The sequence below is a fragment of the Ambystoma mexicanum genome, chromosome 7p (genome assembly GCF_040938575.1).
Source record: "Ambystoma mexicanum isolate Mex_15411 chromosome 7p, UKY_AmexF1_1, whole genome shotgun sequence".
Classification (NCBI taxonomy): domain Eukaryota; kingdom Metazoa; phylum Chordata; class Amphibia; order Caudata; family Ambystomatidae; genus Ambystoma; species Ambystoma mexicanum.
The window spans coordinates 285,643,738-285,671,669 of record NC_090939.1 but is presented as its reverse complement, the minus strand read 5'-3'; the positions used below and the strand labels follow the sequence as shown (position 1 = coordinate 285,671,669).

At 46.6% G+C, this 27,932-nt stretch overlaps 1 protein-coding gene across 4 annotated transcripts in view; it reads right to left on the bottom strand.

The window, feature by feature from the left end:
• TIAM1 (TIAM Rac1 associated GEF 1) overlaps window positions 1-27,932 on the bottom strand; it is an 853,394-nt gene that overhangs the window by 352,967 nt on the left and 472,495 nt on the right. For all 4 annotated transcript variants that reach the window (XM_069636354.1, XM_069636351.1, XM_069636352.1 and 1 more), the window contains one exon: window positions 7,045-7,131. In XM_069636354.1, the coding sequence (XP_069492455.1) occupies window positions 7,045-7,131 (87 nt within the window). The remainder of the gene's footprint in view (window positions 1-7,044; window positions 7,132-27,932) is intronic.

Sequence of the window (27,932 nt, the reverse complement as noted above, 5' to 3'; positions counted from 1 at the left end):
GATGGCAGCATGGGTGTCGACGCTAATGAAGTTAGTAGAGGCACTAGTGAAGGTAATGGAGACATATTGGGGGTTTGTGGATCTTCATGAACACCTCGACCTGATAGGTGATCTATGTTGTGAGGGTGACCTTGACCTAGTAGGCAATGTATGAACCACGGGTGTTCTAGATCTGATTAGAGATCTTGAGAGCAAAATATTTCACTGTCCATCTGCCGGTAGTCTCCCTGTTGGTTGTAACCCTGGTTGTGCCAGAAACCTAGCGTGCAGTTGCGCAAAAACAGACTGCAATGACAATAGGACCTGTAGGGACAGTAACGCCTGGGGGTTTGACGGAGATACCGTGGGCCTTGCCGGTGATGGAGATGCCATGGATGAGGTTTTTTCTGGCTTGCTGTAATGCTGGCTTGTCGTCGATGAGCGGTCTTCCGTTACTGTCGTTGCTCCCCTCGACAGACTCTTCGTGGGTTTCTTTGAGTGCGACGAAGATGAGGCAATCGTCAGACTCTTCCTATGTTTTTGCCCCTGCGGGGTCGACAACGTTTTCTGCCATTTTCGTGTCGTTAATTGAAAATGATGACAACCCATGGCCATGGTACTGCTTTTGCTTTTTAGAGGGCCTCTCCTCAGATCTTTGCCTTTCCTTAGTGGGCAGTCTTTTTCCTGGGCACAGCCAAGCTCCTCATTTATTCCGACTCTGATGGGGGGGGGGGTAATTTCCCTCCTGAAGCCAACACACAAGTCGTTGGTGCATACCTTTAAGGGTTTTGGGAATAAACCCCTTGCAAATATCAGTCCTCTACCAAGTGATTTGGGTAGAGGCAGTAAATTAGTCCTATCCTCCTCTCTGAAAATGAGAGGAAATTTCCTTCTTGAAGTTATTTCAGGTTTTGAAGGAGAACTTCACATAACTGACAGAAAAAAGGTGTTCTCGCTAGAAAAAGAACCCGAAGACTCCTTCGAGCATGACACTCGGTTAGAATCCGAGGGAGGGCTGTAGAGGAGGGGCTTAGTACTCATTGGATGGGGACTAAATCACTCATAAGGAGGGTGATAGCATAAACAATAGACCAACATTTTTCTTGGGAAAAGTCAAACAAAAGAGTAACTGAGGATTCCCAGCTTGAAACCAGTGAATATTCACAGCATGTGAATCTATTTAAGAACCAATGCTGGAGAATTAAACTTTTATAATGTTTGTTATTTCTAGTGTGCACATTCACATTTGCTGCCTATGGCAAAGAAAAATGGCTAGTGCCATAAAATGGCCACGCCACAAGATTTCTACTTGCACCATTTTATAAAAAGGGGTTGGTGTGGGGGGGGGGAAGTGCATGGTATGCTTTAAAACAGGAATGGATGGTACACTTGTGCACTTGTTCACAGAATATTTGTCCATTTCTGACAACTAGATTGGCAGAATGTTGTGTTTAACCCTTGCAAATACCTTTTCTCAAAACTGAAGCTTTCAGAGAGTTCAAAGGCCAGAAAGAGAAGGCCCTGGTAAATAAATATTTTTTGTTTATCTTTGAATTGATGTGAGTCCTTCTCTTCAGGGCAAGAGTTCAGAAGGTCAAAGGTTTAAAATGAATGTCAAGAGTGTTTTGGAACATCGAGAAGAGAAAAGGGGAAGAGGACCTTAAGATTAAAATAGAGGGTAAGGGAAGAGATTAGGAAAAATAGGTGGCCAAAGGACGAATTCCCAGGAGAGAGGAGGCTGGTCAAGACCTGAGCTTCGACAATTGTACCATTCACTCATTTTGAAGCATCACGTGCTCATGTGGTGGAGGAGCTGTGTCCAAAGAGGGCACTGACAGTCTACCAATGGGAGAATGCTGACAACCACTGGGCCCAATGCAGTACTGCAAAGGATCTTAAGGTGCTTGATGCAGGTCTCCACTCTAGATGGCAAAGGCAGTTTTGAAGGTGGTTCGTGTTTTCACCAGGATGAATTGTGACATTCTGACAATGTTACAAAGCAAATTAAGAAACTTCAACTGCCAAGAAAGAAGCGTGCAACTCTTAAATGCCCAAGGAATGTGTAACATGTTTGTTTTCCAGCAGCAAGGCAGAGCTTAAGGGAAAGACTGGGGATCATTGTCCGATAGAAAAACTTGATTTGTTAATTTTTTGTTGCATTTCAACCAAGCGACCTCAGTTCAACCTAATCCATTAATATTTCTGTTTGTGAAATAGAAACCTGTGACAGGTTCTCAGCACTTTTCGGGGTTGACGCTGCTTTGTTTTTTATCCTTCACGAACGTTCACACAATTCTTCCAGCAACCACTCGGCAGGTCAGCCAATCAATGACACTTGCTCCGGCTCTAGGTGGTGGCCAACTCTCTCTTATGCCAAGTCTTCAGTCAATCAGTAGGGAGATTTCCCCCACCCGTTTGTTCCAGATTTTAAATGTGGCCTCCCTTCCCTCCATGCTCGTTTTGGACACTGCCGCACTTCGAGGAAAGCCCAAATAAAATAGAATGTGCATCCATTTGTTATCTTCCAGTCATGTAGCTGCCTCCAGGCTTTCTTCCAGTTCAGTTATTTATCCTTTTCCTGCCCTCAAAGGGTGTAGCTATCCAGTTAAACCTTTCCATCTTGTCTGCTCTGCCTCCCATTTCAGAACGACCGGCTCCACCTTGAAGACTCTGCATCAGAACACTAGATGTACTGGATCCCGAGAGGACAACCTATTGTGGTGAACAGGAAAGACACTGATGTATATGTTATGTGGCATATGTATAGCGCCTGCTGCCACTGATATGGCCTCGAAGCGCTGTGAGGATGAACGGCGTTTGGAGGACCATAGTCCGAGTTGAGATGTAGTGGGAGGAATGGTAAAAGGCATGCCTACATTTGCAGCCTAATCAAAGGTGGGTAGGGAATGACTAGTTCCCTACCACTAGCCCATATTAACAGGTGCGTGGACTAGTGTTGTGTCAAATTGTCAAAAGAGTCCAGCTGTGTGACCAACTGGACCAGATTTTGAATGGGACTCAGCTGTATTCTATGGGTGGTGGCGCTCGGGCTGAGGGCGATGTATGTTTAGGGTCGGGTATCGTCAAAAAGTGTGCATGTCCAATGTGTGGGGCTATGTGAACAGCCAATTTGGAACACACAGGCAGTACGCAAAATTATAAACCTTGTTGAGACTCACAGTACCAGAACTACAAATTGGAATACCCTGGGAGGGACTGCGTAGTAGTGGCAAAATACACCAGTGGGGAGATTCACAGTGGCAAACCTACCTTTGGAATACTCTGGGAAGGAAAATGAGAGTGTGGCAAAACATTAACAGTGGTGAGATTTAAAGGAGCAATTTAAATTGGGAAAATTATTCATGCAAAATGCAGGTGTGGCAAAATCCAAACCATGGCGATAATTAAAGCAGTAATTTAAGTTGGGAAACCTAGTCGGGCAAAATGCAAGTGTGGCAAATTACAAACAGTGGTGAGATTCAAGCAGCAATCTAAACTGGGCCCTTGTCTGGCAAAATTCAGGTGTAGCAAATTACGAACAGTTGCAAGATTTAATGTAAGAAACCCACAGTTGGAACACTCTGGGAAACACTATGCAGGTGTGGAAAAATACAGCAGTGGCACGATTCAAAGTAGGCGTCCCTTACCTAAGAGGTAGCTTTAGATTGATAGCGAGGCGTCTGGCAGGGCTAGGGCACCGGGCAAACAGGGATGGAAGGTGCCTTAAGGAAGGCATCCTTAGGCTGTGCCCTTCACCGGCTGCCCAGGCAGAGTTCCAAATGTGGTGTTCCAGGTCTTGTGACCCAGAGAACACCAATCGGATGCAGCAAGGGTTTGCAATGGGAGGGGGAGGTGCGACTGCCTCGGAGGGGTTGGGGAGCATGTTGGGGGCATTCGGGAACCCACCAGGCCCAAGATGGGCAAAGAAAAATTAAAAGAAGGCCTCCTCAGGCCCTGGTCCTGTGCTTGCAACGGCAGGAAAATGGCAAATCCAGCCAAGGTAGTGTAGCAGAACAGGAAGGCTTAGACTTTGGAGTGGTGCGAGTGCTCTAGGGCTATCATGAGAATCACAAAGAGCAGACCAATAATTCCAGTTAGACAGAAGTATAAAAATATACAATTATTTATTAGGCCTTTAAGACACACTCTAAATGTATGAAGACCTCAGGTAGATATCATTACTTAACTATTATCAAATACATTTATTTATTCACATTTTGGGGGTTCTGCTAACAGGATATCAATACTTTACTTCCAGAAACAGGTATGCATTTGAATTACAATTAGAAGTAAGGCTTTCAGAAACAGAGTAGTAAAATAAGTGAGAGAGAGAAATGGTCATTTTCAGTACCAGTAAAAAAAGGTAGCTAATTCAGGGAGAACACCTACAGATGAACCCAGGACAATGTCCCTAGCAGTTAGTGAGTGCATCCCTGATAGGGTATGAGGCCTTGCACCCAAAAGCCACCGGTTCAACAAAACATACTATTCAGGTGAGTTTACTACTAGATTGCAACAATAGTTACCACAAAGACTACAGATTCATGTAAGTGTTCCAAAGTAAAGGAAAGTACAGAAAGATTCTCTCCCAGCCCTACCACTCAAGAGAAGGCCCAAGGGGGAATCCTTGACCAGACCACCACCTATCTTAGTCTAGCTAGGGAGAGATAGGGTGAGGACATTACACCCATGCAAACCTATTGCTGGATTGGGCAGGTCTTAGGGCGTTTTGTAAAGTCCAGTCTGGAACAAGACTTTAGAAAAACCACCTTTAGTGAACAGGGTTACACCCCTTCAGTTTAGCCTGAACTACCCAAGGTTTGGTAGCAATGGCTGAGTAGCTCGGGGGGGGTCCAGTGACCAAGCGCTGAGGAAGAAAAGGAAGGTAAGCAGTGGACAAGGCAGAGGTATGAAGATTTGTCAAGTTTACAGCAGAGTATCAGTTAGGTTTCTTTGGGTAAGGAAATTAGGAGGCTCTTTTGCCAAACTGCCCAAGGACCAATGTCCTAAGGCAAGATAGAGAACAAATGGTTATCCACCCCAATGTAGTTCAAAGTAGGCCTGGGAGAGAATGCAAATAACTGCTTACCTGCAATCCTCTGATGTACAGAAACAACAAAGCAGGCACCAGGTAAGTATTAAAGGCAGAACAGTACCTTGTAAGCGAACAAGCTGGTGCAGCAGGTAGTCCCAAAGGCGGGGTGACAGCAGACTCTGGTTCAGGATTCTTGGCCTTGGCAACTGAAGAAAAGAACTGCCGATGGATCTGTTGGTTGCACTCGAGCAGTTGGACGCCTAGCAGAAGGTCTTGTAGCACTTGCTTGTTGGTGCCTATTTCAAGGCTCAGTTGAAGGACGATTGTCATGCAGTTGCATTTGCACCCTTTTACAGTACATCTCAGCCAAGGGGACTTTCAGGAGTGGTGTCCAGTCACTGGAGGCCCAGAAGGATGCCTACCAAGTTTCAGACGAAACTGCACTCCAGAAGACATTGCACGGCAAAATGAAACAGGACCATGGGCATTGAGGAATTACAGGCCGTGGCATGCAGAGATGTCGCAAAATGCAGTTTGTCTTGGGACTGGTTATGCCCAGCAGTCCAAGGGAGGAAGTTGTCCTCTTCAGGGCTTCTCTGTCACACAGAAGCTGAGGTTGAATCTATAGGGGGTTACTCAGCTGCCTCTGGTGGTAACTGGACGTGGATGTCATCGTCCTTCAGATCTTCAGTTCCCATGGTTGACTCAGACTTTCTGCTCCAGAGCCCGCTCACCTTTTATACAGGAAATCTGGCTGAGACCAACAATCACTAGACATGCATTCATTCAACCTTGCAGGGGAGAGGGGGGTGACTGTCCAATGCGGACAGCCAGCATCCCAGCACAAACTGGTTTCAGGCAGGCACACGGCAGGACAAAGGCCAAGGGAGTTTTGGTGACCTTCTCAAACTTCCTATCCTTTCCTTTCAGGCACTCAGTCTTGGCGGGCTTTCCAAGGGAAGCCCACCAAAGAAAAAAGACCCATTAAGACCTCCCCCACCCAGGCAGGTAAGAAGGTGGCACAAGAAAGGACAAGTCATCAAGAGAAGGGCTTAAAAACAGTGCAGCCACGATTTTAGTCAAATGGTGACCCTTGTGTCACTTACCACAGCTGCAAAGGCAGCCTGCGACAAAAGTCCACAAAAAGTCATGCAAAAAAGTACACTGCCACTAGCTTATCAGTTTAACTTCAAACAGTAACTAAAAATTACTGGAAAAGCGAGAAAAAGGGAGACATTTTTCCCCCTCAGCACTCCACTTAAGGGTGGGGGGGGAGCTGATCTCACAAAATAAAATACAGCTGAGACAAAAAGTGTCCCCCTTCCCAGGTAACATGAGTCCACACAGGTGAAATAAGACGAGGAAAGCTCAAGGAGCACCCAGCAATACCACACAGAAAGTGCTGCATGCGGCAATAATAAAAAGGTAAATGCAAGAACAAATGGAGGAAAGCATGGCTTTCCTCCATCTAGCAGGCGGATAGCTCAGGGGCAACACGTTTGTCTTGGAAGCAAGACATCGCATAGCAACACAGGTTCGAATTCCAGAATCGCACTTAGAAAATGGTTCGGTATCAACAGCATTATAAAAGAACAATTATAATTATTAAAAAGTGCCAAGAAGAGGTAAAAAGGGTTCCCGTTGTTAGAGTAAAAGAATGAGTGAGTGTGGAAAAAGGTTCCAACTTAGGAGAATCGGTCCAAAAATCCAATAGCCCAGAACAAATGCTGGGGGACTCGCACAGTGGGGAGAATTTCACTCAAAAAGGAAAATCTACCCAACAGCACCCAATGGAAGTCCCTTATCATTTAGTCGGTTTACCTGTTCAACGTCCTAAATGGAATTTATTACTGTTATTTTGACATTTACCTGCCTCATTCTTTTATCAGGATTAGGTAGAGTATTTGTATCGGTTGTTTACTATGTTGCATGTCGTATATTGCATATGAATTGTTTTGATTCTTTATGTATAAAAGAACCAAATACAAATATTTTGACAAAATGAACAATATATTTTTCAAATATCTTACCTTTCTTAAATGCAAGTCCAGATTCCTTTATTTTGTTCACATATAGGCGATGGATTCCTTCCTCGTCCACAGAAGACAGTGAAAAACCTATGACAATATCAATAGATGCTTAACAATTGCATGAACTACATTATACCTTGATAAATAAACGCTTCTTGGTATTGACACTTGTTAACTCAATATCATGTTTAATCTGATTGAACGGCTATTACAAACAAGATGTGGAAAAAAAACCAATAGACCTGGATTGCTTTCTGTGTGTAAATTGGTGTAATAATGCAGATTGGATGGTGTATAGTTTGGGATGTGTTTTGGTTGTAGGACTTGTATATCTGTGGTTTTAGGACACGCTGTATGCATGGTTGGAGTGTTTCATAAAGGATTCTATCAGTATTGCAGTGTAAGACCGCAAACAATTGCATGTGGTCAAGTGTAACTCACACCATAAATCGGTATACTATAATCTAGTATTTTAGCTATTCCTCATGTACAACTTTTAACACCACACTTATACCAGATATAGGTACCATTTTCCTTGATACACCACTTAATTCTAGGAATTGGCATCAGTGCGCAGTTAGAGCAGTGGAATTCCTGATCTTCTGGTTATCAGCATCCTGTAGCCATGTACTTCACTACATGGAAGGTATTGCAGTCGTAGGCCCAAGCACAACATACCCGATACAGCCATTATATGCCCAGAAAATGAAATGTCCCCCTATGTTGTTGTGTTTTCATGTGTCACGGTACTCGTCTCATTAGCTAGGTATAGCCAGAATGTGAATGGTTTAAGCGTGTCGAAGAAGGAAGCCGACACAAAAAGGTGGCATGGGGGTTGGCAAAGATTTTTATCAAAAGAAACCTTCACTATCCCCATCTTCTAAGAGGGATTTCCGTGTCTCAAACTAAAATTAGCAAGTGTTGGCAATGTATTTTTGTTATAATGTAGTTTTGGCGTTTACTGATGTACTTTGCACGTTGCATTTATGGGCACATGAAAGCGAGGAGGAGAGTGCAAAGTTTTAAAGGAGGATGCGATAAGGGGTGCAGAATGAGAAGGGAAATAGAGCAAGGGAGGAAGCCATTGATAGAGGGTGCCATTGACAATGAGCAAGAGGAAATGTTGGCGAGAATGGGTCAGAGAGAGAGGGTAACTGAGCGGTAGGATACAAGGGGGTAATGTATATGGAGGAAAAGAGGGGGTAGAGTGGGGTAAGGTGTGCAGAGAAATAAAGGGTGCAGGGTGGGTGGAGCCAGAGAGAGGGGTTACAGTGCATGGTGGTAGTTAAAAGAGAAGAGAGAGGGATAGGATAGGTGGTGGCGTAAAGCGCTATGTTGCTTCTGGGCTCTGTCACTTCCCGAAGCTGTGTCCCGCTCCATGAATTCTCGAATAATAATAATAAAGTCCATCAACCATTCGAATGACGACTCCTATTTGCACATACTATCATTTTGGCTCCTCAAATTCTCCTGCCCATCTAGGAAAGCAACACTACTTACTGAAGTGCAAAAGCACACGCTCGGTTCATAAAAGCAACGATTGCAAATCTTTCATAGTCTGCGGCCCCTGTTTACGGACGCAGAGAAATGGTCCCATTGTACTTTTGCATGGGGCAGGAATGGCTGAAAGCAAGTATGCGTTTAACAGCCATGCACGTTTCTCTAGCTAGGCGAAGGCGCCCCAGGCTTCAGCAACTCCCTGCATGTAAGAATGTGCTACTTCTTCAGAATGTAGATTTTAAAATATTGTTGGAATACCAATGCCAAAAAGCCATGACATTTTAAGCCTGCTGCACACCGAAATGCACAAACCAATATGTTAAGGTTCTTCATGACTTCTGCCCATTCCACTAGCACATGGGGCAGTGCAGGTGGCCATGTGGCATTCAGTGCCAAATGTGGGGCGAGATGGGCATTATTCCCCCACACTACATTTCCACATTGTGTTAGGAAAACGTGATTGTGACATTTTTTGTGAAAAAGGTATGAGGCACACAGGCATGAGCATTTTTAAAGCCCACCCTTTGCCTCCTACATGAAGGCTGTGTCACTCCCGTCAACAGGTGCTGTTGCCTTAATGTTATACAAGTTTGGTTTGATCAAGAGTAATTTATGTAACCGGCAAGCCAATCCTGATCATATTTATATAGCACTTCATGCCAGACGTCTCCCACTTTTAATCATTGTGATAATAAGTGTCATCAAATTGAATGGTACTCAGTCTATCCAACGTGGCATAATGAAGGACATCTTCTCTGGCGGCATTTGAATCAGTGGCCTGTAGGCTGAAGATAGATTTTTGAGGTGGGCAAAACTCACTGAGCTATCTTGATGGCAGCTAAGTTATTGAGGGCAATATCAGGTCTTTGTAGCGTGACAGTTGCATGCTCTCCTGGTGCTGTGTAGACGTCCCCTATGCCCATTTTTTAAAAATAAAGTTATAGCATTGCCATATGAACCTCGACTCTCCAACACATTATACATACACCCAAATAAGCCACTCCCACACAGCAAACAGAACTCTACACCTCAACAATCAATGTTCACATCACAGTGCTGGCATATTAATCTTCGCACCACGCGCATGCAATTACCTTTGGCACAAATGCTCAGGACACAGGACATTCAGAAACAGATCTGAATGCAGAGCTCAGGGATGTTCCGGGGCGCATGTTGCAAAGGGCAAATATGACCAATTACTGGAGTTCACTCCCTGGTCGAAGACCATGGATCTAAACTTAAAGGGCCTGGTCAGTTAATTGTCAGTCTGCAGTCTAGAGAACAGGATTTAGTAGAATCCCATTCTATTCCTGGTTGTGTTACTCCAACTAACAGTCATTTGTTGACAGCAGGAAAGGAGATCCAAAGAATACAGCGTCTCCAGGAAGAAGAAAAAAAAGAAAAAAAAAAAAGAACTGGATGAAGTCAAGGGAGTGTTAATAGCTCTGTCCAGCAATTAGGGGAAGTGCAAAAAGGAGAACCTCTGTCAGTAAAAGGATCTGAATTTTTATAAAAAGCCATTAGTCAAAAGCCACCTGGGAAACTGTACACCTTTCTTGGCAATAGTGGATAAAGCCTTCCAGTCCCCAACCAAGAGCATGGACAATGTTATTGCGGAAGTCCTTGCTCAGCCATCTGAGATGAATAGTAATCTGTCCGGGGGGGGGGAGGGGGGGGAGGTCAATTTATCAAGGAGAAGATCACTGATGACCTTAAAGTCAAAATAATGTGGATTTCCTCAGTTGGGTAGAGTCTTTTGATAATATTGTGATTCCAGCCCATCCGGTTAAAGTTCATAATCTGTGCCAAATGGACGAAAACCCTGCTCAAAGCTTTGCATTTATGAGATGTATAGCCTGCCAGACCAGAGATGTATAGCCTGCCAGACCAGAGATGTATAGCCTGCCAGACCAGAGATGTATAGCCTGCCAGACCAGCGAAATAGACATTGAAGTCCTTCCGGTCAATGTTGATAATCAAAGTCAATTGTTCAGAGTACTCCAGGTAGGGAGTAGGGATGACTATGTCCAGCAGACCCCCAGACTATGTCCAGCAGTAGCCAATGGTTGCCCCAGGTTATGCAACATCCTCAAGTCGCTAATAAATCCTAGTAGTGCGGGTAAATTACCATCAAAAGAAACCCGGGATTTAACGACCTGTATTGGTAATGTCAGAGCTTCCTCAGTTGTGAATGTTACACATAAAAAAATGAGCATGCCTGTGATTCGGGACTCTAACCTAAGGGAGTGTGTTATGGATCACAGAAACGTTATATTGACTCATGTCACTAGACCAGCGCAATGGGAATCTAAACAATCTGTACGAAATAAAATCTTCCACTGGCTATTGATATTGGTATTTTTATTTATATTGCGCTCATACACAAGTGTTTCAGAGCGCGACCAAGCAAAGGGAGGGGAACAAGGGAGAACAAAACAACGATCTTACTAGGCAGAGTGACATTTAGAACGCACAAGTGCATGGAAAAGGGGAAAAGTGCGTGGATGGGGAGAGGTGGAAAGTGCGTAACAGAGGAGAGAACAGGATAGATAGTAAGTGCAATAAATACATAAATAAAGACAGTGAAAAGTGATAGTGAGGCCAGCCAGTGGCAAGTGCATGATTGGTCAGATAGGGTATATCTGATAAGTGCAGAAGAGGAATGAGGGACTGTATGGGTACAGAAACAGATCCCAGTGCAAGGGGTGGCCCGGAGGCAGGGTGAGCAGATACCTGAGCCCGAAGGACAGAGGGTGGCCAAGTGCACAGTGCAGATAGAGAGAAACAGATCAGCAGGGGAGAAGAGGGGCAAAGGCAGAAGCGAAGAGGAAGGTCTCAAGGTGCTTCCGGAACCGGAGATGGTTCTCCTCAAATTTCAGGGTGGCCGGAAGGCTATTCCAAAGGGAGGCCCCAGCCGAAGACAGATTGCCCACAGCTCGTTTCTTTGAAAAATGGCTGACCCTGAGGGAGTTAGAAGTAGAGGAGTGAAGGGCTCGAGAGGGGAGGTATTTACAGAGGGATAGTTGAAAGTATTTTGGACCAAGACCCCAGAAAGTTCTGTGGACAACGCAGAGAGTTTTAAATGTAATCCTTGCATCCACTGGGAGCCAATTAAGGGATTTCAGAGCTGGAGAGATACGATCCCAGGACTTCAGGCCAAGGACAAGCCTGGCAGTCATGTTCTGGATTAGTTGTAAAGGGCAGAGAGTGGAGGCAGGTAGATTCAGAAAGAGGCGGTTACAGTAGTCCAACCTAGAGACAATCAGAGCTTGGGAGACAGTGAGCTTCTGTTGGAAGGAGAGAAAAGGCAGAGTACCTCTAAGGAGATGCAGTAAGAAGTTTGACTTTTTAGAGATGTCAGAGATGTGCGCGGAGAAGGAAAGTGTGGAGTCAAAGATTATCCCTTGATTCTTAGCCTCGCAGGTAGGGATACAAGGGAGGCTGGCCAAAGAGTGAGGGGAAAGGATTGTGAAGATATACCAATGAAGAGGATCTCAGTCTTGTTGGCATTTAGACAAAGATTGTTGGCAGCACACCAATTTTGAATGGTGATTAGGGCAATCAGAGATGAGGGAAGGAGAGGTGTCGTCTGAAGGAAGCCTGAAAATGAGTTGGGTGTCATCAGCGTAGCACTGGAAGTTTGAGCAGAAAATGGAAATGCAGTAGCCAAGGGTTGCCTGGTATTGGTTGAAAAGCCAGGGCAAGTGGTTAGAACCCTAGAGAACACTGCAGGTAGAGAGGGAGATAGAGGATAGGAAGGACTCAAGTTGTACCGGGGAGGATCGATCAGAAAGGAAATATGTTAGCCAGGGCAGAGCCTGATCAATGATACCCAGGTTGTCACAGAGACGGTTTAGCAGGATGGTATAGTTGACTGTATCGAAAGCAGAGGAGAGATCAAGTAGGATGAGGATGGAGGGAATGTTAGAGTAAAGGTTGGAGAGCAGGTCTTCACGGATGTTCAGGAGAGCAGTTTCCGTGCTTCTGGCAGCTCTGAATCCAGATTGGTGGTCATGGAGAGAGCCAGCGGAGTTGGAATGAAGGTTAAGCTGGGAGATGGCTAGCTTTTCCAGGAGCTTCGCCAAAAAGGGAGTAATGCAAATTGGGCGATAGTTAGCTGGACAAGAGGGATCCGCTGTGGGCTTTCTCAGGAAAGGATGCACAAGTGAGTGCTTCATAGGGCAGGGAAAGATCCAGAGGCAAAAGAATGGTTACAGAAGTCGGCAAGGGCCAGAGCAAGGGGACTGATGTGGTCTTTAATGGTTTTAGAGGAACTGGGATGGACCCGTTTTGTTGAGGCTTTTATAGATCGGACTTGTCTAGCAACCTCATCTGGGAAGAAAAGAGGAAAGGAGGAGAAAGAGGGCGGGGGGTGGCTGAAGGAGGGTCAACAAGCTGGGCTGGAGAAGGGAGAGGAGGGGTGGAGGAGAGGGTGGACAAGATGTCATGGGGTTTGAATTTAAATTGAGAGGCAAGGGCATTGCAAAGAGCCTGGGAGGCGAGAGGGGGCAGAATGGAGACTGCAGCAGGGTTGGCCAGCTCCTTTGCAGATTTTAAAGAGTTCGGCCGGGTTGTTAGATGCCGCAGAGACGCAGGCTTGAATGTGGCCTCTCTTCTTGGAGCAGACAGCAAGACGGTATTTCTTTTGGTGCAGGCGGCAGGCCAGTTTGTCAGAGGATAAGCAGGAAGCCCTCCATTTCCACTCAGCTGCCCCACACTTGCGTTTAAGTGTAGCTAGGTCAGAGTCATACCAGGAATTACACTTGGCTTTGGACTTCAAACTGATCCTCATGACAGGGGCAAGAACATCAAGAGTAGCAGAAATACAGGAGTAGATCAGGGACAGGGATGTGTCAGGGTGTGAGCCTGAGGTGGGGAGAAGGTGGCAGCAAAGGCCTCGATTGACACACGCTTCATGGGCGGGATGTCTGAGAAGGTGGGTGGCAATCTTGGGGAAGGCTTGGCTTGGGGGGAGTAGATGGACAGATGAGAGGAAAGGAGGAAGTGATCACTCCAGGAGAAAGGAGTGGTGAGGAGAATAGAGAGGGGGAGGCCAGTGGAGCTCAAGACATCAAGCGTGTGACCAGCAGAGTGAGTCAGCCCGGAGGGGAGGATAGAGAGGGAGAGTGAATCGCAGAAGTCACAAAAGAGCGCAGATGAGGAACAGGGAGAATCCAGCTGGATGTTGAGATCTCCAAGGAGGAGGAGGAGGAATTGAGTGGTTGGGAGGAGGAGAGGTCTGCCCACTCAGAGAAAAAAGGTAATTTGACCAGGGGGCCGGTAGAGAGTATCAACAGTGAGAGAGTAGCTAGTAGAGAGAGAGCCTGCAAACAAGGCATTCGAAAGAAGAGTAAGTCTGAGTAGGGATGATCGAGGCAGGAATCCACTCAGGGAAGATCAGGGCTACAGCCCCTCCAGACGGTTGTATTTGGGGGCGGAGAGGATCTTGTAGCCATCCGGGAGGAGAGTTTCAAATCTGTGATAGAGCTGGCCGTGAACCAAGTCCCGGTAAGACAGAGGACATCAAGATCAAGTTCTTCAAGGAGGTGGCAGATGTCAGAGGAGTGTGACAGCAGAGCGAGAGTTGAGCTTGGCAAGATGAAGAATGTTGCCAGCCTTAAAAACCTTCGGGGGAGGGGTAAAATTAAAAAGGTACACCCTGCAGAAGTGTGCAGGGTGCTTAAGAAGTGGCAGAGGAGGCAGTAAAGGAGGGCAAGGTAGCCAAGAGAGGAGAGAAGGGGACAGCTGGAGATGAGAGGAAGTTGATGAGGCGAGGGAACCTTCTACCAAAGAGGAAGAGATTAGCCTGAGGGCCTTGCACCAGGACAGTACCCTTCAGGTAGACATTAATGATGACTCTGGAGGAGTCAAAGAAATCCATAAGGACTTCCCAGCAGGTGCCACCATTAATGGGAGAGGAGACAGGACAGAGCACAGAGATCATATGACGGGTCCACAGATTAGGCAAAGGAACGAAAAAGAGAATGTCAGTGAGGGTTTGTCTGGCAGAGGCACTGGAATAGGTATCAGCGAAGGGGAGACCTGGGTTGGAAGCCAAGATATCCTTTTTGAATTTCTTCTTACCAGACTTAGTGAGAAGGGAGGGATAGTTGATAGAGAAGTGTCATGGTCCATTTCCCCACACATCAGGTGAAGACCAATCTGCCCAGGACTTCGACTTCCATGAGGGCCTTTAAGGCCCCAAAGACTCTCTCATGGGCCTCCTGGACTTGGTCCTGGCGCCATTGGTGCCAGACTCATGCTGCCATTACCAACATGGCAAGTTTCAAACAAGGTAAAGCTCGTGTGGGCCAATCTGAGGCAGGCTGAAGGGACTACTTGCCTAGGGAACTATTTACTTGGGTGTGGTTGCTGGAACTACTTTACCTGGGGACTACTTTTCTGAAGCTATATAAACCACGCCTTTAGTACAGAACACGCTTCGCGTTATTCTGCACTCCTGCAGCGTAACGCTCACGTGTCCGTTACCTTCAGGCCATTCAGCTACAATGCCAGTCCAGTTCCTTCTCGAGCAACCTGCAAAGAAAGAAAAGGCATCAGGTTAGCCACGCTGACCAAGGATACACATCCCTACCCAGCGCTTCATTCGTACCTACCTAAGAGCTGCTCTTCCCGGCGAACCAACGAACCTCCATACCACGACCGCTCATTGTTCGGCCACCACGCCTGAGTCGCCGCACCTGTCGGACGAAAAGAAGAAACATCAGGTTAGCGCAAATTGGGAAAAACACCATTTGAAACAGTTAACTCCGCGACATACTCACCTGAAGGCCGCTACTACTAGCGATCCGTTGATAATAATTTAATTAATAATAATGATAATGATAATTTAGCATTTATATAGCGCTACGAACCCTCAGGTATCTGAGCACTGCTTATTTTTACCCACAGTGCTCATTTATCATACGGTGTGGTGCTCATTTATCAACCTCGGAAGGAAGAAAGGCTGAGTTTGGCCCTGCCGGGATTCGAGCCTGCGTTAGCAGGCTCTATACAGATGTCAAAGCGAGCGCTCTACTCGCTGTGCCACTTGATCTTCGTCACGCGGTCCTACAGCAGAGGGCAGCAGGTCGGTCACACAGAAGAGTCATAGCGCATATACAGACTTATCACAGAACGCTGGTGCGAACTTACCTTTTCTGGGAAAAACAACTCTGCGTTCTACGAACTTTCGCATCAGTAAGAAACCTACAAAGGAAAGACAACATAGGGAAAACCTGAACAATTTGAACTCTTTGGCTAACCGTTTTAATGGTAAAGACTTACTCATTGAGTCAACGTTGTCTGAGACTCGACAGGATCAGTGAAGTAACTGCATCCTAGAACTTTACGCGCCCTGCATACAGCTGCAGGACGGAGAGCCTGCCATCCTTAAAGCAAAGGCGCACCATCGTGGGGGCACAGATACAGAGAAGACACGTGAGCCATCTAACAGCAGACCTGCCAGTCCCGTTCGGCGCCCCTGTGGAGACCAGGTGAGCGTAACAGAACGCGAAGCCTTACACAAACTTCCACCTGGGCGCCATGGAAACCTCTGAGACGGATCAACTAGCCCAGCTTCTGGGGGAACTCAGGGCAGAGGTGCATTCGGCTCGGCAAGAGACTAAATCTCTAAGAAGGGAACTCATTGTGGCAAAAGAGCGCACTGATGACCTTGCCAGACAACTACTCCAAGCCCAGGCTGGTAATACGCCGCTACCAGCGATGGGCGATCAATCCCTACTCAGTCAAGCAATCCAGTGCAGGTGGTCCTTCGAGGAGCCGTACGCTTAGCTCCACCAGAACGCTTTGCGGGAGACCCCAAGCGGTTTGCGGTTTTTATGAACCATTGCCGTCTATACTTCTTATGTCGGCCAGGGGCCTTCCCGAACAATCAATCCAAGGTGGCCTTTGTGCTGTCATACCTCAGCGACAGCGCAGCAGACTGGTCAGTACCACTAGTTAATCAGGATGATCCTCTCCTCCGAGACTTTCATGGGTTTCAGCAGAATATGGAAAAGCGGTTTGCTCGGCCTTGGATAACGAATTGCTGTCTCTTCGCCAAGGGAACCAAGACTTGTTAACTTATATTGCAACTTTCAATAGATTAGTGGTAGAGACCGTTGGCCAGAGGACAAAAGGACTACCATATTTCATCAGGGGTTGAGAGGCGAACTGAAGGACGTCTTGGCCCAAGTCGTGAATCCTCCTCGAGACTGTTCAGAATACATTGATCTTGTGGTGCAGTTAGACCACAGGTTGCAGAACCAGAAGGCTGACCGAGCTAAATTTGAGAATCGAGTGAGTGTGCGTCCGAAAGACAGCACCCCCAAGAGTTCAGACACTTCGGTGCCCATGCAAATCGGAGGGGTTCGAGGACTGTTATCCAAGTCTGAGAGAGTGAAGAGGAGGCAACAACAATTGTGCCTATATTGTGGAATGGCCGGTCACTTCCTTCGAGACTGTCCTGTGAAACCTCCCAAGAAGGCACTCGGGGTTGTCGACAAGGTCGGTGTCGAACCAGAGCCGGAAAACGACCCCGCCAGTCAAGCGTAGAGGTCCACTTGTCGAGCGAGAAGAAGGAATCCCAGACCTTGCATCTAGCCTTACCAATAATCCTTATTAGTCACCAGCACCCGTCTCGTATCCATGCAGTTAGGGCCTACATCGACAGTGGAGCTATAGTTAACTACATGGATCAAGAATTGGCGTCAAGGATGTGCCTTTCTCTGTCTCAAAAAGCAGCAAACGATTTGGACACCACCGTCGACGAACAGAGATCTCTTCAGATCCTGTAAGACACTCGATGAAGGAGATGACCCTTTTGTGCCAAGACGGGCATCGAGAAAACATCGTGTTCGACTTAATCAAGGCCCCGCAATTTCAAGTAATTCTGGGAATGCCGTGGTTAGAAACGCATAATCCTTGCATAGACTGGCGTGGCAAGAGGTTAACCTTCTTAGAATGTGCTCATACCCGCTATCCAGAGAAATCATTGCCCAAGGCAACTGCAACAATCACGAGTCCAGCAACTCAGATACCCCCGGAATACCAGGATTTTCAGTACGTTTTTCCAGGAAGACCAAGCCAACACGCTACCACCTCATAGGCCATATGATTGTCAGTTCGACCTGATACCTGGAGCTCAGATCTCATGCAGCAGAATTTACGCCCGCACGGAACCCAAAAAATGTTCATCTAAAGCAATACTTAGATCAATATCTGGCTAACGGCTTTATTCCTCCATCCAAATCCCCGGCCACCTCCCCCTTATTCTTCGTCCCAAAAAAGGAGGGGGACCTAAGCACTTGTATCGACTATCGCGCATTAAACCAAGTGACGGTAAAAAATCGGTACCCCCTACCTCTAATCCCGGAACTACTGGACCAAGTAAAGGAGGCTCGAATATACACCAAACAGGACCTCAGAGGAGCATACCATCTCGTACAACTTATAGGGGACGAATGGAAAACCGCCTTCAGCACTAAGGATGGACTTTTTGAATATCAAGTGATGCCCTTTGGCCTTTGTAACGCACTGGCAGCGTTTCAATATTTTATGAACGATGTCCTTCGAGAGCTGATTGACGTTTGTATAGTCGTATATATTGACGATATCCTTGTGTACTCGGCCTCCGAACAGGAACATGTAAAACACGTTTGTGCCGTACTAGATAAACTTCAGCAATACAAGCTGTATGCTAAATTAGAGAAATGTTATTTCCATGTTACAGAGGTCGAATTTCTCGGGTTCGTCTTAACGCCAGGTGGAGTGCGGATGGCTTCGCGGAAAGTGGATGCTATCCTCAAATGGCCCTCTTCAGTGAAAGGAGTGCAAAGCATGCTTGGATTCGCAAACTTCTATCGCAGATTCATTCCAGGTTTTTCACATTTAGTACACCCCATCACATCCTTCTTACGAAAGAACAAACGCTTCCAGTGGTCTGACGAAGCTGAAAAGGCCTTCCAAGACTTGAAAAAGAAATTCACCTCAGCTCCAGTTTTAAAACATCCACTCCCAGATCTCCCCTACGTGGTGGAAACTGATGTGACCAGCTTGGCAATGAGAGCGGTTCTTTCGCAGAAGGACCCAGAAACGAGTCAACTTCATCCAGTGGCCTTTTGGTCACGAAAGTTCACGACGCCAGAACTGAACTATGCTATAACCGACAAGGAACTTCTGGCCATAAAGGCAGCATTCAAAATGTGGCGACATTATCTCCTTGGAGCCAGGCACACCATCACTGTGATTACTGACCACCGAAATCTACAGTACCTCAAGTCAGCCAAGGCCCAGTCCTCCCGCCAGCTCCGATGGGCTTTATTTTTGGCAGAATTTGATTTCGTGATTACGTACCGACCTGGTTGCCGAAACGGCAAGGCTGGTGCACTGTCCCGTATAGGGATGGAAGAGGCATACTCAAGTCCGGACCCCGTGCCCATCATCCCTGAGGGGAGAATCCTTGGAATCATCACTTCACCAACTCTGGACAACATCCACAAGGAAATCTCGCACCTCTTTCATTCTGAGGCCTTACAAGAGTGGTCGACCAAAAGCAACCATCATTCTATTATTGAACACTTACCTTATTTCCAAGGACGCCTGTACTTACCAAGTAAAGAACTGCAAAGACAGGTTATCTCAAATTATCACAAGTCATTTATGGAAGGCCACCCTGGAATTGCAAAGACTGATGCCAGAATCAAGAGACATTTTTGGTGACCAACATGGCGAAAAGATAGACAATTTGTACTATCTTGTGGCGTTTGTGCGCAGAACAAGGCCCAAAAGAAGAAACCCCCTGGTCTATTACAGCCTTTGGACATACCTCCTGCACCCTGGCATACGTTATCCCTTGATTTTATCACTGACCTTCCTCCCTGCAACAGCTACCACACCATATTAGTGGTGGTAGACTTATTTTCGAAAATGACCCATTTCATTCCGTTAAAAGGCTTGCCCTCTGCTTCAATTTTGGCGAAGGAATTCCTAGAACAAATTGTCCGGATACACGGATTTCCCTCCATCTTAGTCTCGGATCGGGGCAGTCAGGTTTATTTCACAGTTTTGGAGAAAATGTCAGTTGGCACAAATTGATGTCAGACTTTCAACCAGCCACCATCCTCAAACGGATGGTCAAACCGAGAGAACCAACCAGACTTTAGAGCAATACATAAGATGCATGTTGCATCCAACTGAAGGCAATTGGAAGGACATTTTATGGATCACCAAGTATGCCTACAATAACTCTTTGCATTCCAGCACGGGGCAAACCCCGTTCTATACAATATACGGAATACATCCACGAACTTCAGAACTCGACCCCCCTCAACATTTGGAAATGCCTGCCGTAAGCAGTCTACACTCCACCATTACCCAAGCCTTCAAGAGAGCAACAGAATCTTTGAAACAAGCTAAAGAAAGATACAAGAAATCTGCAGATCAACATAGGAGTGAAGCTCCTAAATACCAGACTGGAGATGAGGTTTGGTTAGCCTCCCGACATATACCACTAAAAGGAACCCACACGTTCAACCCCAGATATTTGGGACACTATACCATCAAGGCCATCATCAACCCAGTAGCAGTTAAACTGGACTTAGCTCCAAACATGAGAGTCCACCCGGTATTCCACGTTTCCCTGTTGAAACCTGTACAACCAGGAACTCGGATAACAAAACCACCAAGACCTATTTTGGTAGAGGGTGAACCGGGATTCGAGGTAAAAGACATTCTGGACTCAAAGTGGGTCAAATCAAAACTTTTCTATCTAGTTGACTGGAAAGGTTATGGTCCTCAAGAAAGGTCATGGGAGCCCAGTGACCACGTTCATGCACCTCGACTAGTAAACCGGTTCCATCGAAATTACCCGACCAAACCCGGACCAGCGAAACAAACCACCTTGGGAGGGACCTTGAGGGGAGTGCTGTCACGGTCCATTTCCCCACACATCAGGTGCAGACCAATCTGCCCAGACTGACTTCCATTAGGGCCTTTAAGGCCCCAAAGACTCTCTCAGGGGCCTCCTGGACTTGGTCCTGGCACCGCTGGCGCCAGGCTCATGCTGCCATTACCAACATGGCAAGTTTCAAACAAGGTAAAGCATGCGTGGGCCAATCTGAGGCAGGCTGAAGGGACTACTTGCCTAGGGAACCATTTACTTGGGTGTGGTTGCTGGAACTACTTTACCTGGGGACTACTTTTCTGAAGCTATATAAACCACGCCTTTAGTACAGAACACGCTTCGTGTTATTCTGCACTCCTGCAGCGGAACACTCACCGTGTCCGTTACCTTCAGGCCAGTCAGCTACAACGCCAGTCCAATTCCTTCTCAAGCTACCTGCAAAAGAAGAAAAGGCATCAGGTTAGCCGCGCTGACCAAGGATCCACATCCCTACCCAGAGCTTCGTTCGTACCTACCCGAGAGCTGCTCTTCCCAGTGAACCAACGAACCTCCATCCCGCGACCGCTCATCGTTCGCCCACCACGCCTTAGTCGCCGCACCTGTCTGACGAAAAGAAGAAACATCAGGTTAGCGCAAATTGGGAAAAACACCATTCGAAACAGTTAACTCCGCGACATACTCACCTGAAGGCCGCTCCTAATAGCGATCCGCTGATCTTCGTCACGCGGTCCTACAGCACCTACAAAATAAGAGAGCAACAGGTCGGTCACACAGAAGAGTCATAGCGCATATACAGACTTATCACAGAACGCTGGTGCGAACTTACCTTTTCTGGGAAAAACAACTACATTCTACAAACTTTCGCATCAGTAAGAAACCTACAAAGGAGACAACATAGGGAAAACCTGAACAATTTGAATTCTTTGGCTAACCATTTTAATGGTAAAGACTTACTCATTGAGTCAACGTTGTCTGAGACTCGACAGGATCAGTGAAGTAACTGGATACTAGAACTCTACGCGCCCCTGCATACAGCTGCAGGACAGAGAGCCTGCCATCCTTAAAGCAAAGGCGCACCATCGTGGGGGCACAGATGCAGAGAAGACACGTGGCCATCTAACAGCAGACCTGCCAGCCCCGTTCGGCGCCCCTCTGGAGACCAGGTGAGCATAACAAGAAGCAGTTACAGTAGATAGGAGAAACAGATAACGCAATGAGCAAGTAAGGAGAGTATGGCAGTAGGAGAAATATGCAAAAAAAGCAGTAAGGAAAAGTCACTGGGCTAGCAGGTTACAATTTAGGGCCAAAATGTCACGGCCCGCTCCCTTTGCTCCCGTTCTCGCTCCCTTTGTTCCCGTTCCCGCCACTTGGGGGCATGTTTTGGGGTTTATTCCCTACTGGACATTTCCTTCGAACCTTATGCTACAGTGTTCTGATGAATTGGGACCGTTACAAACTTATTTTCCAAGTTTCTTCCCTTCCGGATCCATTCCAGGGTTTTGGCAGCCAGCATGCTACTTAAATCAAATGACTATGCTTCCCAGAATGCCTTGGCTCTCTGCTTCACCTCCTGCTTCCCAGAATGCCTGGCTCCCTGCTTCATCTCCTCCCTTGCAGGACAAGGCTGGGTGGAGGATAGGCAACACCTGTGGCTGCAGGTGCAGCAGGCGGCACGCCTGAGGGGTGTGTTCGTTTAGCAGCTTTAAAAGCCTCAGTTTACTTCAGTCCGGCGCTGGTCATTGTAGCAGTGTTCCTGTTGTGACTAGTCTCCTGTTCCTTGTTCCTTGTTCCTTGTTCCTTGTTCCTTGTTCCTGGTTTCTGTGCCTTGTACCTAGTTCCAGTTCCTAGCTTTTGTGCCCAGTTCTTAGCTCCTGTATCTTATTCCTCTGTCCTGGATTTCGGATTAATGTGCTTTATTGATTTATGCTTTCTGCATTTCCCTTTCTTTCTTCCTCTGTCTGCAGACAGCCTTTCTCTGTGCTTTACTATTTGATGCAGACCAGGTTGCCGGAGCGTTCTGTCTCTTTATGCTGTTCTGGTTACTGAAGACTTGATGCATTAACCTTACTTTTGTAGTATTAGTTTACTGCCTTTTCCCTTGGTTGGGTGGGAAAGGTTTTCTTTGTAATAGCGTTTCCCCAGCTCCTGATCCATTCAGATTCCATTCCATATTTTCCATTGCACTTCTGCATTTACTTTCCATCGCATATTAGGTGTGGGTGTTGTTGCAATATTCCAGTGTGTATCCCCTTTTGTTTGCCTCACAAGTTAATATCACAAATCTTACTTGCCCCTGACTAGGGTTAACGTATTTTGTTATCTTTAACACTTTGCTTTTACAGCCTTCTGGGTTCCTGTTTGATCTACAGGGTTCGTGACATTACTGACATTCTAGTGGTCTTTCCGGTCCTCGTGAGTACTGTTTGTATGTTACTTATTCAGTATTTTATAGAGTGTCAGTTCACAGAATCTGTACTTGCTTGCCCGCTACGTGGGTTTAGCGCCGTCAGTATCTGTAAGAGCATAGTGGGTAAAGAGTTTGCTGACTTTCCTTTCAGTTATAAGGAGGTCTTAAGTGCTTACCCTACATTCCTTTTTCGTATATTGGTAAATACTTTATTTGCACTCCTGGGTTTATACATACACAAGCCTTGGGTATTTTATGCACGTTGTTAGATCCAAAGTTGTTCCCTGTGCAATTCTGTGCACTTTACCCCTTGCCGTAGTCAAGGCCTTCTGCCTTTCTTGACACAAAAGTGATGTGAAAAACAACCCAAATTTCAAATTATACAACATACCCAGATTTGACTTTCAGAGGTAATGCTAAGGCAAAATAGATGAAAGAAATGGGGAATGAGTTAGAGGCAGGGGATAAGACGTTGGCATTTGAGAGCTTACAGGGAGACCAGTTGGGAGCAAGCAGAGGGATGATTGAGGATCAATGAAGGGAAAAGAAAGGGTAGGCAGAAGGAGGGAAACTAACCCATGGAGAGGGAAGTGCAAGAGTCTTGGTTGTCCAAATTCATGGCTCAGCGAACAGGCAGCACCAGGGAGGGTCGGGTTGTGGTAGTAGCTTCATGTAGCGTCCCATTCCAAACAATTGGTAGATGGAAAAGAGGTATCCAATAGTCAGGGGGCCAGGTCAGGCTACAGAGGCAGCGTGGAAAAGCCAGTGGCAATCTTGGAATGAGTTAATGGCTGCAGCATGGCTGGACAAAAGATCCAAAGACAGGCTAAATCAATAGCACACAATTATTGATGGCAATAAACAAATGCTAATCCACACTTCTTTTTCATAGGCAAGCAGCTGCATTGGAAATGGGCTCACTGGAAAAGAAACAAAACTTCATTCTGCAAGCAAGAGTGGGGCCAGGATGTATTCGACTGCAGGATCTCAGATTCTTACGAAGAACACAAGTTAAGGACTGGACTTCAAAGGTTGACTGCGTTGTTGTAGGTTGCGGGCAAAGTCATCTCCTGGCGGTTTTGAGCTGCTGGAAAACCATGCATAATTCTCCTTTTATTTCTAATGTTAGAATTGTGTTGGATGATAAATGCTTTTAATGTAATGTCAACAATTTTTGGACTTGTTTATTGCCTTCTTAATTGTCGATTGTGTCATCTCCTTGTGGCCTAGTGCCTTTATGCCTCCGGCCCAATCTGGCTCTATATAAATCAAATCAAATGGTGGCATATCTGTGCTTTATTTATATTATAGGTGCACCTTGCATGTTAGCGCAACCTCCTGCAGAACGGAAGGACATGAAATTCCACCAGGTTACGCCAATGAGTCGATGCTTGCTCAAGTATCATACAGTCTATTCACTTGACAGGTTAGTCACATGACCATGCACCCAGAGCGTATTCAGCCTACAGGGAAGTCCTCTTGCTCTGACTAGCGCAAGCCCAGAAATCCCCTAAAGACACGGAGGGCTTTTGGTCCAAGCTTAACATGCCTCGGAAACCAAGGGTACCAATTCATCATAAGGTAAACCACCACTACAGCAGACATACACGACAACATATTACCAATAGCCTGTGGGCAATTGCAGAAAAAAGGGCAATGAAACATCCTCATCACAGCAGGGGGAGGCGATTTCTTTTCAGACCTCAAAATGCAGAGCAATGTTAGAAGTACTAATAAGTATGTACTGTTATACGCTCAAGCCTTTTAACACAGTATGTCAGCGCTGCCTCACTGTGCCGAGTGCTAATTGCATACATTCACAGTGCTGCCAAGCACCCACCTCCATCTATATATACTCCCATTGCCCGGAACATCTTAGCAAAGCACGCAGCTTTGTTCCTTTCAGAGTTCTTCCTGTGTGCAATACCACTTTATAGAGTATACTAGTATTCTGTACATTGTTTCGAAGCAATACTGCAAAGGAAAGCTTGAGATTTTGAGCCAATGTATTTTTACCCACATATGCAAAATGTGTCCTAATGCAGCTTGGCACCCCTCAACCATTAGTTATTTTATAACACATGACATATCTACGAGATATGGCTACGAAAACTATAATAACTGAAGAGAAGAATGTGCTGTCATGCTATTGGTCCCAGTAGCGCACATGATGGAACGCACGGGAACCCACATCATCCTATAGGATGGGGAAGCTCCTGCGTGGGTCCTTCCACGCCTCCGATAATTAAGAAGAAGATGTGAGGTGGGAGGGACCAAAACAAATAAAGTTCAGTTTAGCCCATGAACCCAAGCCGTGTGGTCTTTGTGTGTGTGGCCCACCAAGTAGGGTCACAATACTGGCGACGAGGGAGGGGGGCGGACCACCCTGCGTGCTACGCTCGCGGTTGCTCAATCCCGAGGAGTGCTGAACTGGAGCTCTGCTCGAAGTAACAGCAGCTGCTGGGCCGTCTGCGCAGCATTAAGGCAACGGCCTGCAGGTGTGGCCCAGAGGCAAGGCACGAGAGGATTGTGCGAGCAGTACGCTCTTGTACGATTCATCCATCATGCAGCAGATGCTGCAATAAAATAAATCCCGCCACGCACGGCCAGGCCCCCACATTGAAGGAAAAAAATAATAAAAGAAGGAAATTAAAACAAGACTTTGTCCACAAAGTAAAGTGACACTTCATGGGCCAAGTGCGAAGGCTTGGACAAGCACTATTGAAAAGCTCAGAGACAGATGAGTGTGCAAGCATGTGCCCCGCATATGTTCCAGGTTGTCAGGAAGAGCACTGAAGTATGCCCAAAGAGAAATGGGTGCTGGCAGCAGTGGATGAAAAAGGTGTGTCCCCTACTTGGTCTCAGGATTCAAAGCCTTGCACATGGCAGTGACAGCAACTGCATGTGTTGCAAGGCAGGGTGAGCACCCATGGTCCCACCCTCACTTACCTGGCATGAGATGGAGAGAATGAGTTCACCCAAAGGCAGTGGAAGCCTACATCTACCAAATTGCGGGTGTGGCCAGAGACCAGAAGAGTCACAGCAGACCTCATCCTCTACCGAGTCATCGCCTATTGACTCTGCTAATTGCCTGGTACACGATGCTCCAGTCGTCGACATGGGAGATCAGGACCCGGCACCAGTGCCCATAGCACAATTGAGAGACTCCTTCCCGGTGCCCACTCTTTTTCCCCTTTGACACCACTAACACACAAATCTGGGCCCAAGATGGACCAGATGGATCAAAGTTCGACGTATACTTGGTCGCACTGGGCCCTCACGATAAGCGCATAACAGGCTTGCTCACCCTCACAGCTGGCCCTGAGATTCGAGAAATCATATTCGAACTACCAAAAGATCTCAAATACATCTGTGTAGACTTGAAACGCATCCTGGGCGAACACTTCACCATTCACAAAAATGTCAACTACGAGTATTCTATACCACCAGGCAGCTCCCACATGAAACCATGGACAAGTTTGTGACATGACTGAGGGCGAAAGTGAAGCACTGCAAATTTCAGCAATTCTCTAATGAGAAGGCCATTAAATTGCAGGTGACAGCAAGGTATGAATTTAGAAAAAAGTTCCTGCAGAGGCCACACACCCTGGCCGAAATATTACTGCTGTTCCGAAAGACCACTGCACTGGAACTCAACCATGACCAACCTCCAAATCAGCCTGTCAATCCCGATTAAAGAAGAATGGGTACAAAAGGTTGTGACGCTCCCCACCAAGCCAAAGATCATCAAGAACCACTGTCGAGTATGCATACGAATTCCCACACAAGGGTATGTGCCCGGCCATAGGTCAGGAATGCTCCATGTGCAGAGGTGAGGTCCACTTCAGAGCCATGTGTTATGCCCAGTGGTCGAAGTGAGCGGGAGCGGTCGGGAGCGGTGCTCCTATACTTTTTTAAATTACCTTGTACAGCTCCTATACTTTTATTTTAAAAAGAATCCGTTCCGGAATGGTTTTGTTTTAAAGTAAAAGTGTAGGAAGAAGTTTAAACCTTCACTTTCAGTGCACTGCACTGAACATTCCCTTAAACAGCAGGTGCAAGTGTTTGGGGGGTGTATTGTGTGTGGGATGGGTTGTGGCAATAGGGTTTGTGGGGAGCAGGGGCAAGCCAGCAGGGAACATAGTTCCACTACTTCATTTCGTACACTTCGACCACTGGTTATGCCCCAAAGACACTCCGGCCTGGGCGCAGGGAACGCAGATCATCATGCTACAGGTCCCCCTCTCGTCCTCCTAGGTATGACAGACACAAACAGTACGACAAAATTACCATACCAGAGATAGGTGCAGTACAATAACCCACCGTTCACCATCGCCTGAAGTGAGACGAAAGGGAAGCAGGCGCATACACAACGTACGCACAACCTCCCCCTCGACGAGTGACTCAGAGTCGCCATCCAGCTCTGAGAGAAGAACGAGAGGATACCTCTATGCCCTGGGAAATCCCAATGCAGAGGAGCATAACCCAATACTACCGATCACGGTGAGAGGGAAGGTCTTCAATTTTCTGATATACTCTGGAGCGACAGTAAACGTGATGCCAGAAGATGAATACAGACAACTAGCGGAACCTCCTCACCTCAACAAAGCTCAAGTAGACAAATACACCTATGGCGCAAAACAATGACTGCCCTGTCTAGGCACCTTCAAAGCCGCTTGTGCGTATAAATACAAACAAGACTGCATCACCATCCATGTTATCAGAGCTGAAGCAGGCTGTAGCAGCATCCTAAGCTTCAGGTCGGTAATCCAGATGGGGCTCATCCATATCTTATATAACTTGATAGGTGGCAAATATATATTGCCAGAAGCCAAAATTAAGGCAGCCTTCCCGGCACTATTCAAAGAAATTGTAAAAGGAAAAGGAAACAAAAAATGAACTCCACATAAATCCTTCCATAAAACCAGCCACACCAACACCACTACAGAGGTATTCCATTCAATATCCAACACCAAGTGGAAAAAGTATTACAATCACTCCTGGACACCGACAACATTGAGCCGGCAGTTGGACCCACTCTGCCGATTTGTGGTGCCAGTGCCCAAGAAAGGCCCA